At 38.4% G+C, this 20926-nt stretch overlaps 1 protein-coding gene across 3 annotated transcripts in view; it reads right to left on the minus strand.

The window, feature by feature from the left end:
* Positions 1 to 124: 124 nt before the first annotated feature.
* ACBD5 (acyl-CoA binding domain containing 5) overlaps positions 125 to 20926 on the minus strand; it is a 30818-nt gene continuing 10016 nt past the window's right edge. For all 3 annotated transcript variants that reach the window (XM_063303489.1, XM_063303490.1, XM_063303488.1), the window contains 9 exons: positions 19906 to 20017; positions 14063 to 14188; positions 10934 to 11155; positions 9367 to 9470; positions 7357 to 7618; positions 6719 to 6918; positions 5935 to 5976; positions 5014 to 5123; positions 125 to 2525 (listed from right to left, as the gene is read on the minus strand). In XM_063303489.1, coding sequence (XP_063159559.1) covers positions 2513 to 2525; positions 5014 to 5123; positions 5935 to 5976; positions 6719 to 6918; positions 7357 to 7618; positions 9367 to 9470; positions 10934 to 11155; positions 14063 to 14188; positions 19906 to 20017 — 1191 coding nt within the window. In that variant the 3' untranslated portion in view covers positions 125 to 2512. The remainder of the gene's footprint in view (positions 2526 to 5013; positions 5124 to 5934; positions 5977 to 6718; positions 6919 to 7356; positions 7619 to 9366; positions 9471 to 10933; positions 11156 to 14062; positions 14189 to 19905; positions 20018 to 20926) is intronic.

Below are 20926 nucleotides of genomic sequence, written 5' to 3' on the forward strand. Positions count from 1 at the left end.
CTGGCTTTGTGCCTGAGGTGGGACTAGAACTCACAGTCTCCCGGTTTCTGGCCTGGTGCCTTCACCACTACACCAAACCGGCTCTTACAATTAAACAAGACCTTTAACAAATCTTCAGACAATATACTCCTATTGTCCTTTATTTGAAATATTATTTTACAATAGATTAAAATGATTTAGCTTAAAATTAACTTTAAAATCATGTTCTATATAACAAGGCAGAAGTGTTTGACTTCTGCAATTACAATATTTATACATAACCGGTATAAAGTTGATTTTCAATGTTTCCCCATCAGTCTGATCAATTTCAGTGTAAAACATCATATCTGGAAACATGTCAGATTCAGTTCATTTTCTTTTTCACCATAACAACCAAGAGGTAATCACTTTAAGCTACATTTTAAAACAGCTGAATTTCATAAAAACAACCAAAAAAATATTAGCCTTCATTGTTTGTTTTCCCTCTTCCATGGAAAAGCTATCTTTCTAATTTTATTTAGAAAGGTACTAACCAGCTGTTATATCCAAACCTAGATTTGATCAGTAGGCAGAAATGTAAAATGAGAATGTTAAAATGATATTCCTAAAGTGGAGGGGGGGGGACAGATGATGAAAGCAAGCATATAATAAGGGAAAAGCTCATTTTGCTTAACTGTCACAGTAAAAAGTGATGTTCTGGGATCAACAAAATGCAAACATTATGGAACACTCTGCCAGCTGTGGCTTCATAGAATACTCACATCTGTGCGGGCTGATTGAAGTTGTAATCAACTGTTGCAGGAAGGCAGGTATGGTCCAAAGACTGGCCAGTGGTGTGACCCTAATTCTGCCTAGTTTTATATTAAAAATTAGCAGAACTTCAGTTGCAGTGACAAGGCTGCCATCTTGACTCTTCTGACCATACTCTGCAGATACACCTGCAGGAAGGGCTATCTGGCTTGAGGCCTTTCCCTTTCCTCAGAAGCTGACACTCAGACATGCTAAATCTGCATCTGTCCTGGACAACTGTAGCTGAAAGTTCTACTGCTTTAAAAATCCCAAAGAACTATCTGGCCAAAGAGCTCTAGTTGCAGGGGATGTTTTGATCCCGATGAGCAATCATGAGGACAAAGCACCTAGTTTTTGAGTAAGATGATGGCGCCTGGCTACAAATTTAGAGCACCTGGGCACGTCATGGTTTTCTCACATCCCTATTGTAGGCATTGTACATAGCAAGGGTGGGAAGTGCCCCCTCTGACCACAATGGCTAAAAGCTACCTTCCATTTTGAGGTTGAAAATAATTGAAAGCAGTCCTTTAAGCTCTTAACAAGGCGTATCACAATTTTAAAAAATAAAAGCCAGCCTGCCCACAAGTGTCAGAGCCTCATCCATTCTGACACGCCCTTCCTCCAAAGTTGGGTACAAGCAGTTGCCTGTTCCTGATTAATGGGTGGGAGTAATCTAGCAGCAGGGATGTTGTTTGCATAGCTTTCGATATGGGCAGATCAAGTTCCACTGTAATACCCTTTTCCACTGGCAAGACAGCCCATCCATTCGCAAAGCCTATTTCTACACAAGCACTGAACCGCATGACATAGCAAATTTTCAGAATGCAGGACCTTCTATTAGCTTTCTATTATGAGCCAGCTAAATTGGATTTTTTGAATAAAGACAGTACTTTTGCAAAACTTAACTATTCCACTGCCTCTTTAGTCAATAAAAATGTTTGTAAGTTGTATTAAAATCAGCAAAAAAAAAAAAAAGGATTTCACATGCCCTGAAGCCCCACTGATTTTAATATCTTCAGGGCTATTGTCATTCTTTATTAAGCATTTTCTGCAATGAGCTATTTTGAATCTATCATGCCATTTGGGACTCAGTTGAGTATTCTAACACTGAGATGTATGGCTATGCATAGTTTTGTGGTTTTTAAAAAATAGTTTTGGTGGCATCTGTGCAATCAGAATCCACAGCCTCAAACATTTATTAAAAAGCTATCACATATAGCAACAGTTAGAAATTAGACTTCTCATTACTATTCAGTGCAATCATAACGATCCTGCTACTTTGACCCTTGGGGATGTAGTTTCCTCAATCCATTGCATGTTTTCTATACTACCCAAAAGCCCAATTGACATTATAAAACAAATCATATTAAAGTTACAGTGCCATGGGGGTGGGGGCGGGGGGTACATGCTTTCAAGGAACTTTTTCCTAAAGACTGAACAATTTTTTCTCAGCAGGAACTGAGAACTAAGATATTATACAAACTGTTCATCAGGAAGGTACATGTCTAAATAATTAATTTGTAGTTCATGTGATTGCTCAGTGGGACAGTTGTATTTATTCTACTGGAAGTACAGGAGAAATGTCTCATTCAAGTATAGTATCTCAGGTAGTGCAAAAAGAAAAAAATATATAAAAGAAAAAAAAAATTAGTCATTCCAGAGTTTGTAGTTCTTGTGTTAATTATGTCATCTTTCAAAATTTCCCCATCCTAGCAGTTCTTAAGTAAAATCAGGAATGGAAGCCTCAGTTCTGTTTTCTGGAAGAGAGAGAGGAGAAAAAAAATTACCAACTTCAGTGCAAACCCACACACTTCTCTCTATGGAAAAGACAGGAATATTTTTTTTCCCCAGTGGGGTTATTCCTGGAAATTCATGTACAAGTGCAGCCTTAATTCCCCTTTTATTTGTAAATAACAGAGCTATACATTTGGTACTATTGGTACTATTCCTCATCTGTACTTTAAAATGTATGAACAGAACCAATACATTAAATACTATATTTAATGTTCAATTTATATATTTTAATCCTAAAACGAGAGGTGTCTTTGCAACACAATTTCTATTGCTGAAGCCCCTAAATATTTAACAGAGTTCTTGAGTTCAAGTTTATTCTTCCTTCTATACCTATATTGATTTGGGAAGCTTCTATTACTATTTTTAATAGTATATGAATGGGGAAAAAGATATCTTTAAAAAGGTGGATTTGCTCTTTTAAATTCCCAATCAATCTGACAAGTGCTCCTCTTTCAGTGTCATAAAATAGCAGCTTTTGCTTTGCCTCAATCACTGGATAAGTTTGATAGCCACAAACAAAGAAACTACATTCAAGTTAATGTATTCTAACGCAGCATCTAAATTTTTCCCTCCCCACAATGGACTAATGGATACTGGATAATTCTGTATTGTGTAAAACACCCTGGCATGTGTCTTCTTTGATTATCATACAATTTCAGATATGTATCTGTAAGAAGCCCCTTTTTCTTCATACAGTAAAATGAGATCTCTACGCCCTTGTGAAAAATCCTTGGGCTTTGTTACTGATTATCATCTGCCAGAGCCAAAAGCAGAAAAGAGGCCAGCACACAATGGTCTGATAGGGATTTGTTATTTTCCACTTCTAAGTAACTGATCCCCGTAACACATCACAAAAATCCTTTTGACACTTAGCTCTTATTTCAGACACCCTTAGGCACTGCTACTGAAGCGCCTGGATGGGTGGAAAAGATAGTAAGATGAACAGCGAAAAAGAATTCAGAAAAAAAAACATATTGCTCCATTGCTCAATACCAAGCCTTCAAAATGTGCAGTTGAAAGTTGTGTATCAGGTTTGGCAAGCGAGGCCAAGTCATACAGCTCCTGCCCTACTTACATTGGAAACCCTCTGCAGATCCTGTGCTATTCAGATAAGAAAAGCTATTATTTTCTTTTAACGCTCAGAAAAAGTGTTTTCTGACAACTGTACCAGAGCTTTTTAACTGCTAAGGAAATTACCTGCACCCCATGTCCTGACACTGTGCCCTCACAAACAACTGTGATTATCCTTTCTATCTGGGGACACCCGCAGAGGGCATCAAAAAAGTCAACATGGTGGGCTCAGCCATGCAACTGAAGTTCTGCCCTTTTTAAACATGCACACACAGAAAAGGACAGGGCTTTGATCCTGAAGTTGCATCCACCATCTTGACTTTACTTTTACACAACCCCTGCAAATACTCCTGTCCCTAACCTGGGATTTATGGAGAGAATGTCCTTGAAGATTATCCCCACTGATTGGTTTACCTGACAACATTGCTGAAAGCAACCAAAAGCAAAAGCAAAATTTGGAGAAAACAGATTGCTGAATTAAGAATCAGTTCAAACTTGTATAGGTTTTTTTTTGTTGTTGGATCTATACACAGCTTTCCTCCAGGAGCATAAGGCATACCCAGCAGTCTTTTCTCCAGTCTTTCCTGGAACAACCCTGTGAGGTAGGTTAGACTGAATGACCAAGCTAGACTGGCCCATAGTCACCCTGTGCTCCTCTGTAATGGAGGATGGACTGGAAATTTTGTCATGCTGGCTGGGGAATTCTGGCAGTTGAAGTCCATACTACTTAAAGTTGCCAAGGTTGAGAAACACTGATACAGCCTATAAATCTGCAGATAGCTTAGATCTATAGGATGTACTAGCATATTATAGGTACATTTAGGTTATTTAGATATAATTTTTATGACCTGCCCCATATTCTGGATGTGTCCAACAAAGCACACACACAAAAAAACAGTATCATGAAACTCAAGAGATTTTTAAACTTTTCACTAGGGTTAAAAGCACAATGGAATAAAGTTGTTTAAACTGCTTTGCAAAATGCCAAGATGGAAGGTGCTACATGAACCTCTATGGGAAGTGAGTTCCAAAGCATGGGGACTACTATGGAAAAGGCTGGCCATGCTCCATATACTTCTTGCAGAGGGGGACTCAGCAGGTCCTCTCAAGATGTTTGTACCAGATGGGTAGATTCAATCTTAGCAAGGTGGTGCCTGATATATCCCAGTGCAGCATTGTATGATTGACTGGCAGTGATTTTTCAAGGTTTGTGAAAGTGCATTTCCCCCAGTCCTAGATGTCAGAGCCTTTGTATACAAAACATGCTTATCACTGAGATAGTATTTCCTGTTTTCATTCCCAAGACTCAGGGTAAGAACTAGATTGTTCTTAAAGGTTCAAACATAAATTTATATATAACTGCAGATACATAATTCTTACCTTCTTCTTCTCTGAAGATATATATGCACCAGCCATTGGGTAACAAAGGGCCATAAAATAGCAAAGGCTAAAGTACCAGGAGAAATCTCAAAGGGCCACCATGATGGTTTCTAAATGGTATACAAAATTCATGATCTCCAATAAATATTAAAACAGCATCTGCTATAAAAATTCCAACATAAAATATTAAAATGTCCCTGGCAAAACCACCCATAATAACTCAAAAACCGTAAGTAAGATGCCTATCAGCTATTTAAAAACACCTCCATCAAGGTGACCCTGTGGAACAATTCTGCCTGTAGTCTTAAAATGCTGTAAATTCCTGTGCTGAAATTTTTTTTTTTCTAAGGATTACTGTATATGTTTGCAACCATACATGGTTCACATGTTATCACAGGCTAAGCTTATCTAATGCTGTGCTCCTATTGACTTCACTGTTATTTCATAAGAGATTTCTTAATATTATATCTACACAGTAAAATTACACTCAAGCTAATATAGAATAGGATTATTGAAATTGACCTACAATTAGAATATCTTCTCTGTAGGTGCATGAACATTCAGAAATATTTAAAGATTCAAATCCTGGGCACAGTTCCCTATCAATAGCTGCCAATGAAGCAACACAAATTTACGTCTTAATATGCATAAGAAAGCTTTACATGATGCTGTTGTTTCATTTATTTTTGCTGGCCATTTTGGTCTGAATATTTGCATAGAATCTTTGTAATTAGGTGAAATAATAAACACATTCATCTTGGCAGGAAAATATAGTTAAACTGGCATTTAAAATGTTTTCTAGAATAGTTTCTTAGATATTGTGATGCAAAAAAACCCTTCTATTCTAACCTCTGCAGTCCAAGAAAATCACAATAAAGATCTGAACTGCTTTATTTATAGATTAAGAAGTAAATAAAATACCTTGACAGGTGAATCAGGCTGATTATCTGAATGTAGGGTTGCCTACAAATACAAACCAAATTGAACAAAGTAATAAAAGCATGTTTCAGATTAATATTATATTATATTACAGTGTAGTTTTAGGATCTGTTCACATGTAGCTGCTGCTCACATTTATTAAAAAATATGGCATATAAGAATTTAGCTCAAACAATAGATCTTTTCCCTCCTTACATCTAATGTTTTATTGCTAGTACGTAACAGGAATCCTAACAAACTGAAGAAGCGTGGGAAAAACCCAGACATATAAACCCCAAAGGTTAAGGCGGTCCCGATCTGTGTCTCTTTGAATGGCTGCCCAATTCCTCAGTGCTACGCATGCACTTAATAGTCTGGATGGGAGCCCCCTGCTCGCCATCCTTACTCATGACATTACATGTACTTCACTGTCTTCTCTTTGTCCCTACTACATCCCAGAAATGTTCTTTCATCTTTCCACTTCTAATTGGTCTGACCTTCCAGATACTTCTGTAACAAAATAAACTCTAGGACAAGTAAAATTGTTCAGTTTGATTCAGTAGGTTAGATACTGTAGTCCAGAGTGAAATTAGAATAGCAAAGCTCACTCTGTCACTCAAAAATGTCTTCTGTCTCTCTATTTTTCTTTTACTGGAATGTGTGGATATCGGTGGGGTATGGAGTTCTTCAAAGGCAGAGATTTTCCCCACTAAGTAGTCCAGCTAATAAAGCTTCTAAGAGTTTAATAAAGATTAATTTCCTAGGATACGAATCCAGGTAAGTTCACCTGTGAAGTTGTGAGTGTCTCAAGAGCATGTAATCTCTGAAGAATGTTCTGCATATCTTCTTGCAATCGTATGAGTACGACTGCAATCTGTTCGCTGAGGGTGCTCCGTGGTCCTCTGTCTGAACCCCATCGTTCTCCGTCTCCTCCGCTGCCCATCTGTCCACCTTGGGCACCGTCTCCTAAAGGGTACATCCTATGTCCTAAATTAAGGGGAAAATACTTTTAGAAGGAAGGTAAATGAATTTGGGCTACGTATATTTTGAAAAAGGTATCAGTTGACCTTGTACAAGGACAGACTCCTCTATGCTTTTCATAACTTTTTCCAAGCTTCCGGGAGAACATGAAAAAAGATGCCCCTGCTTTAAAAGCGTTCTTAAAGCAGGCCCATTTTTTTCAGACTTGCACAGAAGCCTAACAAAGATTGGGCTACTTTGATGAATAGTAGAGAGTTCCAAAGCTCTATTTCTGAATCATTTTCAAAGTGTGCACAGCCTTCATATGTATTATGTATAAATATAATTTATGTATCAGCCATGCACTGAGACCACAAATTCATTATTATATAAGGAACATAAGAATGACATTAAATATGCCTCATTTATGCAAGAGTTCTAACAAAGTAAGTATTCCAGTAATACCTCTTCCCCTTCGAATTCCATACAGGTCAACCTTTTCACCACTTTTCTTCTCTTTTTGAGGGCCTCCATCATTTGCTTTGCCATCTTCACCTCCACACTTGACTTCACCCTTTCCTTCAGCTGCAACTTCCTTTATACCTTCCACTTTGTGGTTTCCAAGTTCAAGAAAACCAGAAGTTTCTAACAGATTATTATGATCTACTTCTGAGAAAGCAAATGGATGTCTGGAAATTCCTTTGGTTGATGAACTGATGTCCAGGATCTGTAAGTTAACAAAAGCAAAAGGCAGTATTCCCTTATCATAGCGTTTGTGAAAAGTCTTGGTACAGATTACATAATTGCGTCTAGCTGATGCTGCCTATAGAATCAGCAGGAAGAAAATTACATTAGAAAACTACTGTACTAGTAGTACAATGAGAGTTTCTGCCCCAGACAGATTAAAGTTGCCAAAGGGGGAGTGTTGGGAACAGAGAAACAAACCCTACAGTGTGAATAACAAGTTCTTCCTCTGGGAAGCGTGTGGGCTGAACAATGTAGATTGAATCCAGATAGAATGATATATAACTTACAGAAACACTAAGGACTGGACTAAAGCCATCGAAGGTATGAATTAGAAGGGACCTTATTCGTTTGTTTAGTCCAACTTCCTACTTTACTCAGAAGCATATTAAAACATCCATGACAGACAGCCAAACATCTCCCATCTGAAAATCTCCAGCAAGAAGGAGTCCACTCCTACTTTAGATGGACTGTTCTGCTGCCTGATGGCACTGTGAACTGTTCTGGCTTTAATTCTAAAACAGAGCTTTGCAATGCAGGTAAGAACATAAGAACATAAGCAGTGCCCTGCTAGGTTGAACCATCGTGCCATTACATCATACTGCTTGCTGCTTGCCGATGTTCAACTGGTGATCCACTAGTACTCCTAGATCCTTCTCACAGACACTTTCCTGCCAAGTCATTTCTCCAAAAATAGGACCTTACATAGCTGAACATCATTCTGCTGGATCTGGCCCAAGGCCTGTTGCATTAGTTCCAAGAACTAATTGTATCCAGGGCAAATGCTTTCCTTTGTTTGGAACAGATACCTGGAAAAATGGCACCCACATAAAGCCAGAGTTCATTGAGCTTCCTTGATGAGAATGAGAGAAAGATTTTATGTAGACTGTGTAGATACCATTTGCTCTCATACTTCCCCTACTGCTCCCCTTCTCATGGTGCTTCTCTGTACAGCAGAAAGGTTTCCTGTCTGATCAATTTTTCTCTTCTTGAATCAATAAAATTGCATCCATTCCATTTTTTCTTACATTTTTAAAAGCGTAATTACATTTTATGCTTGTTTTATTATTTTTCCCAATCCTGATTGCATGGGATATAAATATGGTTTGTATGTTGATTATATGTAAATTCAAAAATATCCTCGAGATGGTGAATCCAGAAAAATGAGCCACGAAGGAAAGCACTGATACTAAAGCTAGTATCCAATATTATTTGTGAATTGTTTGCCACCTTATGGTCAAATGAGGCATGATGTTATATGTGCTTTGCATTTAGTTAGGCGTGCTTTTAAATATAAATTGCAGCCACTGAAGGATTTCATTCCAGAGCAAAAGGAACAACTTTTCAAATGGAGAATTATTTGCCAGAACACAGGAAAAAAAAACTTTCTCTCTCATTATAAGGTCACCTTAATTACCAGCCTCCCCCATACTCTGCATTTAATTAAATTCAAGTTAAATGCAAAGATGCATAGGTGTAAACTATTATTCTTTTTATCAAACTTTAAGCTTCAGGAAGATGCAAACGCTATTCAGGCTCTTGGGAGAGGTTTGCTCTAGCTTATTAGAAATCGGAATTTTAAAGAAGTATAATCAAGCCATAATAGAAACTGATTCTGAACTGAATTCTTTCACCAGGTGTGCAATATAAGATGGTTTCTGTTCAAAAAACTACAGTCTTAAAACCACTTTAGTATCTTTGCATTACAGTATAAAAGTTAGCAGACTCTACCTCTTCTTGTCCAAATTGCTCCATTGAATCACAGTATATTTCACTATCTGAATCACTTGTCAAGAGCTGAATTCCAGAGACTTCAGAAGCGTCCTCATCTAGACCTATGCATACATGACCAAACACTTAGCAAGAATAAAGTAGTAACTTAGTACTTAAGTATCAAAATAAAATTATCTAATTGAACATACCGTACTGAGAATTACATTTTTAACTTAGCAATTTTTAAAAGCTTATTTTAATGGTTTGCTAAAGAGCAGCTAGACTGAATCTTTGCAATGGCAGCTTACAATATAACTATACTGTTATATATATCTATCAGTGATAAAGTTAACTTAATCCTAATCACTTAGGACAAAAATAATATGCATATAAGTACATTAAAAATCACAGAATTTAATGCAAAATCATAGCTAGAAAAGTTAATATCCCAAAGATTTTTCACTTCCTGCATGAAGGGAAATCACATCTTTTTAATATCCAGGTCCTAATCATGTTGCTCCAACCTATTTCTTTGAACATGCAGGCTTATGCATATTTACATTTCTGTATTTTCTAAATGCATAAATATATCTATGAGATACGCTCGGTCAATCTTAGCCAATGGCAGCATCTGGCCAATCTGGTCTGGGTGTGTAAGCAGGATCAGGTTGGTTAATACTTGGATGGGAGGGAATCCCAGGCTGCATGCTAGATTGAGAAGTTGAACAACAACTTGAAAAAGACTATTCCAAAGCCAAGACAAATTACGGTTGTGTCCATGCAGTCACAAAGAGCCACACTCAATTCGAGGGTATCTTTATCCTATCTGAAGCCATGCTCCCAATTTCATATTCTACAGACAGTGTTTCTCAACCTTAGCAACTTTGCTTTGCTTTGCTGGCTGGAGAATTCTGGGAGTTGAAGTCCACACACCTTAAAGTTGCTAAGATTGAGAAACACTGTCTACAGATATATACTTGGCATAATTTAGATTTATTTTACCCTCTAAACCACATGCACAACATTCTATATGTGGATGCCAGCCCATTCTTATATGTACCTTTCTTCCGTAAGTTTTGAGAGCATTGAGACCGCAAAGAATTTAAGTGCCACCTGAAGCATTGTTAGGAATGAAAGAGGGGTTTACAGTATTTCCCCACCACAGGGGTGTGTATCTATAAATCTATAAATAAGTATGTTTGCAGAAAACAGTATTCATCAGCTGAAACAAAAGGCTGGCTGTCTTTTGGATGCTAAAGGGCTCTGTTATTTAAGGGGACAGAAGATCAGTAGTAAGCAGGGAGTATAAATCTTCCCATTCAAGCAGGAAAAGAAATGATCAGTAGGTAGGACAATCAGATAGCAGCCAAAGGAAATGGGTGTGATGGGCACCATGACAGATTATGCAGAAGGCTGTTTAAATTAATTAATTATTTAAACTGGGCACCAACCCATTATTTTGCTCTCCTATGTGCTTGACAAGCTAGCCAAATAGGACCAACAGCAACATGTTTTACTAAAAAAATTATTCCCACTGGCAAACATTAAGGTGAATTTGGAAAACAAAAGCGTAAGAAGCCCATACCTTGATGTAAAGAGTCCCAGTTAGATATGACTGGTAGCTCAAGGCACTTCTCTCCTGTCTTTATTTCTTCATCGGCATTGATGCCATTCAGAGCAGATTTCGTATGTAGGCCATTGCTCATGTCAACATGAGATATGACATTGCAACAGCCATTAATACCACCACCATCTAAATCCTTATCAGGGGTTGAATTTTGTTTCACATCTTCAGCTTCTGAAAGTCCTAAGTAGACAAATTTTCAAACAGAACCTCATTATAAAATACTCTAGTTTTTACAAATGTGTTTTCAATTGTTCACTAATACATATTCATGAACTAAATATTTACAGATTAATCAAACTGATCACTGGCAGTAAAAGTATTTAGAAAAGTAAGCTTGTTTCTCAAAAAATATCAGTCTATCATCTGTTTATGTATTTGTTAGATATATATCCCACCTTTTTTTTCAGAAGCTCAAAGCTACATACACAGCAGCTACTCCCATTTCTCCCACAAGAACTCTAAAGGTTGAGTTAAGAGAGAATGAGAATGACCCACAGTTGGCCCTGAACTTCCACGGCTGAGGTGGACTTGAATCTGATCTCCCCGATACCTTAATCACTAAATCACACTTGCTGTCTATACATTTTCATTTTGTATAGGAAAACTGGAATTTTACTTGCCATGAGAAAAGAAGTGGTTACAGTACACACTTATCTGGGAGTAAAGTCTATGTAACTCAATGCAGCTTAATTCCAAGTACCCAACAGGATTACAGGCTTTACATACAAGCATTAAAATATTTTCAATTTTATTGGTAAGTTTCCTTCCTTTTAAAAAGAATCTGAAACTAACCTATTGATGTTCAAGCTGCATAGCCCAACTCTGTAGCTGCTTACTTGAAAAGCAGCTTTGCTGTGTGCAATGAAATTAACTCATAAATAAGGGGCAGAGTAGCTTTCTGAATTCTTTATTTATAACATTCGGGGAAATAAGTTTTTAAATGCTATATATCCAATTAGATAAGCTACACTGCATCATTACCTCTAATCATTTCTAAATGGCTGTTTCCACTAAAAATACACAAAAGTTTGCTTTTCACACAATCAACATTTACTGCAAGTTCCACTATGACTGCAGCCTGATATTTGGCTTTTATAATTATCTTTAAATTTTGTTTAGAATATGCTCCAGTATAGGGTTTATTTCTGCCAAGGTCCATGAGAATTTATGACATTTACACTATAATACTGTACACACGCTTTCCCCATCCTGGTCATTAGCCCTAGTGGCTAGAATTCTGGAATATGGAGATAACCTTGAAGAATGGAGGAGGAGCAGTTATGTAAATACCAGCTTTGCCCTGAGAGGGAGGAGGGGGTGAGAAAGAAGCTCAATATTATCCCACTTTGATTCTCTTTGGTATACGATGGGACAAGAGGAAACTACTAGGCTTTTAAGATTCTCTTACTATACCCTACAACAATAGAGTGCTAGTAGTTCTTGTGGTGTCTGTTTCCTGACCGGGCCTATCTTGAAGTCACTGCATCGAAAGTGGTGTTACATTCTTTCCTAAGTAAACTCCATGTCATGAGTACTGATGGTGAGCAGGAGGGGGCCTCTATCCAGGGGGGAAAACTCATGCGTAGTACTGAGGAGTTAAGCAGCCATTCAAAGAGACACAGATCAGACCCGCCTTAACCTTTGGGGTTTATCTGTCTGGGTCTTTCCCACGCTTCTTCAGTTTGTTAGGATTTTCTGTCTAATGTAGCAGTAATAAAACACTAGAGACCTATTCCTTGTCTCAGCGTGGCTCCTGGCTGTTAGGACACCAATCCTAACAAACTCCCTACTCCCACTGAAAGAGGGAGGAACAAAAAAAAAAAAAAGGAAGAGACATTTGGGAAAATGTCTTCGGAAAACCAGGAAATTCGGCAGGCCATCCAACAACTGGCAGCAGCATTGCAACAACATCAACAGCAAGTAGATCTCCAGATCAACACATTACAAGCTGCCATGCTACAGCAGTTACAACAACCAGTTCCGATTAACCCACAACCGGCGCCAGCAGCAGCAGCAGCAGCTCCGCCAGTAGTCTTGAGATCCCAGGGCAGTCTACCAGAGAAGTTTGTTAGGATTGATGTCCTAACAACCAGGAAACACACTGAGACAAGGAACTGGTCTCTAATGTTTATTGCTAGTACATAACAGGAATCCTAACAAACTGAAGAAGCGTGGGAAAAACCCAGACATATAAAACCCAAAGGTTAAGGCGGTCCCGATCTGTGTCTCTTTGAATGGCTGCCCAATTCCTCAGTGCTACGCATGCGCTTAACAGTCTGGATGGGAGCCCCCTGCTCGCCATCCTTACTCATGACATCCAGGCTGAGAATATATATTCTTGGCATACACACCCAGCGTTCTGTGCTCATCCCACCCAGGAACACTCCCTCCCTGCCATGATCAGGCAGCACAGCAGGACTTGTGGGTGAGTGCCTTTGACTCAGTCTTGGCTTCTGGTGACTGCCTGGACAAATCTCTGCAATTTTTCTGGCAAGATTTTGGAAGTGGTTTGCCATTGCCTCCTTCCTAGGGCTAAGAGAGTGTGACTGACCCAAGATCACCAAGATGGCTTTGTGCCTAAAATGGGATTAGAACTCACTGTCTCCTGGTTTCTAGCCTGGAGCGTTTAACGAACTGGCTCTCTTTCAGCAGTTAAGGGCTGAGAATTATCAAACAGATTAGCATGATTTATTTTCACTGGGTAAAAGAATCAAACTGGTTCTTTTTAATACTGAACTACTTCTTAATATTATATATTATAGGTAGATACTTCACTTCACATTGGGATGAGCTTCCGGGGTCCTTGAACCCAGAAGGAACTCAGAATGCACCAATGCTGCCAGTCTGGATCAGCTGGGCAGATACTATGGGAGACAGACGGCCCCTCATGTAACCAGGCCCTACAATTTAAAATATTGAAAATCTAATCGAAATAAGTATCATACTTTCTCATTATTGTTAGGAGAACACAATGGTTTCCCAACATGGTTTTCCAAAATTCTCTGCAGTTTCAAGCAGTAGCATCAAGAACAAAAGTCGCCAAGCTACCTGTGAAAAGGTATATGCCATTCAGAAATAAATATGTACCTTTATCAATCTGTGGGACGTCTGTTATTTCTTCCTGCTGTGGTTCTTCCTCTGATTCTGCTCCACTGTCATTGTTTTCTGATTTTCCATTCACAGCTGGCACAGAAGTTACAGCATTGCAAGGATCTAACAAGACAAATTGTATTTACCATAGAAACTGAGGTTGTAAAGTAATTCCCTAAAGGTAAAGGTAAAGGTTTCCCTTGACGTAAAGTCCAGTCGAATCCGACTCTAGGGGGCGGTGCTCATCTCCGTTTCTAAGCCTTGGAGCCGGCGTTGTCATAGACACTTCCGGGTCATGTGGCCAGCATGATGACTCGGAACGCCATTACCTTCCCGCCGAAGCGGTACCTATTGATCTACTCACATTTGCATGTTTTCGAACTGCTAGGTGAGCAGGAGCTGGGACTAGCAACGGGAGCTCACCCCGCCACGCGGTTTCGAACCGCCGACCTTCCGATCGGCAGCTCAGCGGTTTAACCCGCAGCGCCACCGCGTCCCTTAAGTAATTCCCTAGGTACCTAATATTCATTTGAAATAATTCAAGCCACTCTTCCTTCATCTTCAAATCTATATTCTGGGGCTCAGAACATCTGTAAGAGAACATTTTCCTGACTTAAAACTTTAGTATCTCCCAAAGATACTTTGGGAGACGGGGGTTGTTGGGTTTATCACTATTGATTTGCTAACAGAGCCCAAAGTAAAAATTACTGTTAAATTCTTAGTACACATGCGCACAGCAATTCTGTCCAGATATCATGCTTTCTCATGACTTAGTATAGGAGCAGCCAGCCCTCATTTTCATGGTGGGGGCTGAACTTTGTTTTAAAAAAGTTTTTAGACTTTGTGGAATGCAGGGAGCTTGGCAGAGGAGTCATTGGAGAGGGTGGGGCTGAACTGTTTGGCCTTCTTTGTCGTTTTTGTGGAGGTTAACACCTAAATTAACATCAAATTGCTGTGCTATGCCTTGTTGTTTACTCATTTAGTCACTTCTGACTCTTCGTGACTTCATGGACCACCCCACGCCAGAGCTTCCTGTCGGTCGTCAACACCCCCAGCTCTCCCAGGGACAAGTCCATCACCTCTAGAATATCATCCATCCACTAGTGCTATGCCTAGCAGAGTCTTAATTTTCCATTTTTATTCTTATCTTGTGAAAACATGCTGCAAAAAGTAATCCCTCCCCCCAATTTCAGTAGCATAATCTTGAGGACTGCACAAATGGAGCAGAGGGTACTTCTGGCTTAAAGGCTACGGACAGCCATCCCTGGCTTAGAATGTTCCCACCGCTAATTACAGCTGTCGTGTGAAAAGGCACATTTCCAAATAAAACAAAATACTCCGCTCTTTAAGCAAAATGGAAGTTATGATTCATTTTGTACACTAATTACATTTTGTATGCTAATTACATCTACACTGCATGAGCAACTCAAGATGTTCTGCTAGTGTCTGCAAATTCAGGAACACAATAATACCTGTCAATATTAAAACAAAGGTTTTTAACTTTTACGCATTTAGTGTGCTGATAACTATCATTTCTTTCAAAACCAGCAGACAACTCAGTAAATAAGCTGCCTTCTAACATTTTAGTTTCACACAAATACTAATATGTATAATCTGAGAAAAAAGAAAATAGAAAAGCTATTAAGCCTTGTTGTTGTTTTTAATTCAAACATCTGTTTTGAATGACTACCTTAGACTATATGGGTGGAATTATCATATATACTTCTCTACCTCCTCCATTCATTACAATACAGAAGGATTTATCTCCATTACTGATTTTAATAAAATGTGTGGAGGGCTGTTATACAAGCCATGGTGACATTAACAGAGTGACAGATTTTCAACTTTGCAGTGTAACTTGAAAATCTGCTATGCATGTGTAAGTTACATGTTGGATCTTGTTAAACATGCTTTACTCATCTATTTTTTTATTCAGAACCATGAAGAACTTCAGGATAATTAAGGGGTAGATTAGCTGATCACTTTTCATGCCTTAAATATGGGAGGAAAAATTGTTATATTGCCTTGAGCTCCTAGAGAAAGGGTGAAATGTGATTGTTACCAATCCATGCCATGCCTTCCCAAATATATTAGCCACTCTGAATATGTTTACAGTCATATCTGTTGAAATCACCCTTGATGTGATAGGCAACAATTGTTCAGGTTTTTTCCTTAGGGTCTCCCCTGATAAAATAATTAACTCAGCATTTCACATCCTTGCCTAATGTGCTAAAAAGAGGGAGAGGAAATGGGTTACATTCTCACAAGTAGACGTTGAAAGGCTGCCACTTTGTATAACTGCAGAAAAACTAATTTAATTTGAAGCAAAATCAGAGCACATAGTGTATATAACACCAATAAACAGTAATATAAATGTAGTTGATAAATATAATTGTTCCACCTGCCCCCACATCTTTCCCTAAACTGTCATTGTCCATTCTGCAAACTTTGATGATGACTCTCTGGTTATCCATAAAGCTTGAGAAGGGGGGAAAAACTTAATCTAGGCTCAGCGCTAAACTGGTTACTGAAAAGCGCATATGCATGGGTATCATCATTTACTGACCTTTCTCCCAATTAGTGCCATTGCCGTAGCAAACACAAGATTTTATCTGTACAGCTTTCTAAAGCAATAACAATATTTCAGCAGAACCAGGGACTCTTCTGGCAAAAAACAGGAATTAATTTATTTTGGCATTAATGTGTATTTCTGAATTAAAGTTCACTTCATCAGAAGCCATAGAATAATATTTCATGCCTCTGATGAAATGCATTCTCATCCATGGGAATGTATACCACACTAAAACTGATAGCATTAAAGTTTATACTAAAATAAATTAAGCCTTTTTGAGATGCCCTAAGACTTTCCATTGTATTTGTAACAATGTTACTTCTTCTCAAGCAAAGATGCATATATCCAAACCACGGCTTACTTTCTCCATGTTGGAAAGTCTAGGTATCCCTATGAGAATTTGGTTACTGCTGAATATATCTGAGGAACTAAATAGACACCCTCTTATGGAGTCATAAGAGGATTTAGAGTAGACCAAATGTACAACAGCATTATTTGAGATTCATGTTTTTCCAAAATATTCTATTAACATTCAGTAGCAAGCGCTAAATTTCATACCAGACATCCATATACAACATTTGATATAGCAAAGTTTTTTTTTGTTTGATAAGCAGAAAAAGAGCAGCTTACAGATATTTTTTTCAAAAGCTAAGTAAGCCTATTTATTTTCAAGGAACAGGTTCTTGATGTATATACTGATTTTTACAGGTAATGATCATGCTCCAAAATGCTATTTTGGCTAATGCAAATTTTGTTTTACTGTTTTTTTATTGAACAGCTGCTTTGCAAATGTTCTACTAAGCTGCTCAGCGTAGCTTGGCAGAGCAAAAGAGAAGAATGTGGTTAGAAGTAAACAAGACCAAAGTCCCTTTGACTTCACGTTAGCATTATAGTGCTATTAGTTGAATTGCAGTGATATGTAATTTAATTCAAGCAGACATCATAAACATCTGTAAGACTTACAAAAATTCACTATTTAGTAAACATTTCAACTAGGTGATAATGTTCTCCTTCTCCATCAATGCCACTAAAGTCTGGCGTTGGGCACCACACAGCCATAGTCCAGATGAATTATCCTTATCTTCAGTATCTTCACTGCTGTTAAAATTGGCTACACTGAATGTTCCACATTGTTTAGAAGTGTTTTGAAAAGCCTTGTTTCATTTTAGAATACAATTTAAGAAATTATATTGTTTCCGTTCCCAAGAAAGATGCCACATTTCCCTGATACAAATCTTGAACCAGAAGGCATTTCTCTTCAAAAAGGCATCAAGCCAACATTTGCTCATCTTTTCTGCCCATGGGCTTCTTCCAAGCCTCCCCTGGGTTCAGGCATGGCCTGTAACACTGGGTGTGGAAGCTACACACTCCTTTTGAGTCTGGTGTTTTTAGGTGCCTGAAAATAATATTTTGGTCAGCTACTGAGAGTTTGGGTTTCACACACCTGCTCCCCTGCTACAACCCTTACCTTCCTCAAAAAAGTAATTCCTTCAACTGTTCTTATTACACATTTGCACAAACGTCTCCTTTCTCAAGAGGTTAATTAAGACTTCTAATTATGCATATTTCATGCTTCTGCTCTATATAAATATTTTGGAATAACTGGTTTTTCGCTAAGAACCTTTTAAAACAACATGGCAATTAACTTTAGACATTCTACTGACAGTAAGAATTAAGCCTCTGAATTTCAACACATTTTCCCAACCTGCCTCCTTTAACTAGGCAACAGCTTTCACTGAGGGTGGAAGACTTTCCTACATCTCAAGAGCTTATTGGCATAATCTAATCTAGTTGGACATCTTCCCTGCAGTGAAAATTAATGAGGTAACGCATATAAATGCAACACTATCATCTGAAAATCTTTCCCTTTCTTTAATCCCAGGGGGATTGGCATCTGATGTGAAAGAACTAGCAGGGACTACATTTTAGGGGGATAAAATATAAGCAGGGTGGTATCCTCACCCTGTGCCCATTTTGCTCATTAAATCAGACCCACCCCTCAAAACCTCAATGGGATAGGTTCATACTTAAGGGAGAGGGGGTAAAACTCACAACCTGAACATAAAAAGTGGCTCCATTCATACAACTTAACCAATCAACTTGGTTTTTAACTGATCTGGTTAAGTTTTAACCTATTGTTTTTTGTGCCCTAGTGAGTTGCGCAAACCCAGCTTGTTTATTTGATTTGTGATCCAATGTCTTTTGCAAACCCAGAAAATGGAATATTTAACTAAGCTAAATATGTTATGTAAAATCCCACTCACCTGAGGCACGGAAGGGAGAATTTCCTTGGATGATACCAAGATTGCTATTATGTTCTTTGTCACTATAGGCAGAAAGTAACTAGCTCTTAATAATAGAATCTCGAACTCAGTATATTTCAGTTCATTTTAAGTGCCTTTTCAAATATTACATTTTCTTGAAGGAAAAAAGGGTTATTTACGGTAATGGATGCATACCTGTTTAGACATTATGAAAAAAAAGAACTAGCTGAGGCAAGCCAGACCTATAGCACATTTCCATGGAAGTTATGTCAGGACAACACAAACAAATGCATTTTCATAGGAGTATTATATCTCATTTTTCTAATATTTATAATCCTATATACTAGGGCTGCAAAAATCCAGGCAACAACTAGGTGGAAGATCAAGATCAGATCTAACCTTTTGCTGCCATTTAGGGGAATTCCAGAATTTTGCAACCCAAGTCTGGTAGCAGTACTTATATACATCTGTTCTGATGTTCAGTGGAATTTATTCTGAAACAAATATAGGTAGTCCTCAGTTAACAACGACAATTGGGACCGGAATTTTGGTCGCTAAGCAATGTGGTCGTAAAGCGCAATGTCATGTGACCTAGCAGCTTAGTGACAGAAATTCCAGCACTCCCAGTTGCCACTGTTAAGCAAATCACTACGGGCCATTAAGCAAGGACAGCACATGGTCACTATTTGACTTTGCTTGTAGGAAGCCAGCAAAGGTCACAAATGGTGATCACATGACCATGGGGATGCTGCGATGGCCAGAGGTTTGAGGACTGGTCGTAAGTACCACTTGTTCAGCACCACTGTAAGTTTGAAATGTCAATGAACAAGTGGTCGCTAAGTGAGGACCACCTATATGTAAGCCTTACCACAGAAAGCTTTAATTTTCTTTTAAATTACTAGTTGTACAAGCCAGACAAACAGCATTAAAATGTAACGTAATGTAAAATAATGTAATTTACAGCTGATAAGATAATAGATAAGGTAGCTGTTATGTATTCCCACCTGCAATTAGGTCAGATCCTCTATTTCTTTTATCCTCTACAATTTCGTAAAATGGGCCTAAAACATGTAGCAGTTCTTCAACCTTGTCTGTCATTGGCATCGTTTCAAGAATCTGGAGAAACACAAAACATGTATGAACCACACACCTTTCAGTGGTAAGTTTGACAATCACTGTAATGCCATGAACCAGTCCCACAAGAATAATCCTACAGTCTCTATAGGTTGAACTGCAACCTCAAATAGATTTGGATTATAGCCAACAGTTATCAAAACTGAAGTAGCTAATCATATAGTATTTGCATTAACCAAGTCTATGTACTATTTACTTGAGGAAATGTTCCCTATAGTTCTAACATGTAAGCATATTTTTGATTAATTTCATGCTTAAAAGAGTACACAGTAGTGTCTTAATTACAGCAAAACCTCAATTTATTGGACCTCAATGTCATGGTCTTTGCATGCAATAGATTTTACTGTAGTTTACATCATTTGTGTAAGGACATTATACAAACCACACAGATTGCACCAATTATGTCAATTTAGATTATTTGTGTAATGATCTCCTTATACCAATGACAAAAAATAACATGGAAATGTACTCTCTCGTTTGCTTTCACTTGTGAATAATTTCACTTGTGAATAATGGATATCTCTGTCAGGCTTCACTCTTAGTTTTTTTGTTTATTCGTTTAGTCGCTTCCGACTCTTTGTGACTTCATGGACCAGCCCACGCCAGAGCTTCCTGTCGGTCGTCAACACCCCCAGCTCCCCCAGGGACGAGTCCGTCACCTCTAGAATATCATCCATCCATCTTGCCCTTGGTCGGCCCCTCTTCCTTTTGCCCTCCACTCTCCCTAGCATCAGCATCTTCTCCAGGGTGTCCTGTCTTCTCATTATGTGGCCAAAGTGTTTCAGTTTTGCCTTTAATATCATTCCCTCAAGTGAGCAATCTGGCTTTATTTCCTGGAGTATGGACTGCTTTGATCTTCTTGCAGTCCAAGGCACTCTCAGAATTTTCCTC

This window comes from Candoia aspera, chromosome 4 (genome assembly GCF_035149785.1).
Source record: "Candoia aspera isolate rCanAsp1 chromosome 4, rCanAsp1.hap2, whole genome shotgun sequence".
Taxonomy (NCBI): Eukaryota; Metazoa; Chordata; class Lepidosauria; order Squamata; family Boidae; genus Candoia; species Candoia aspera.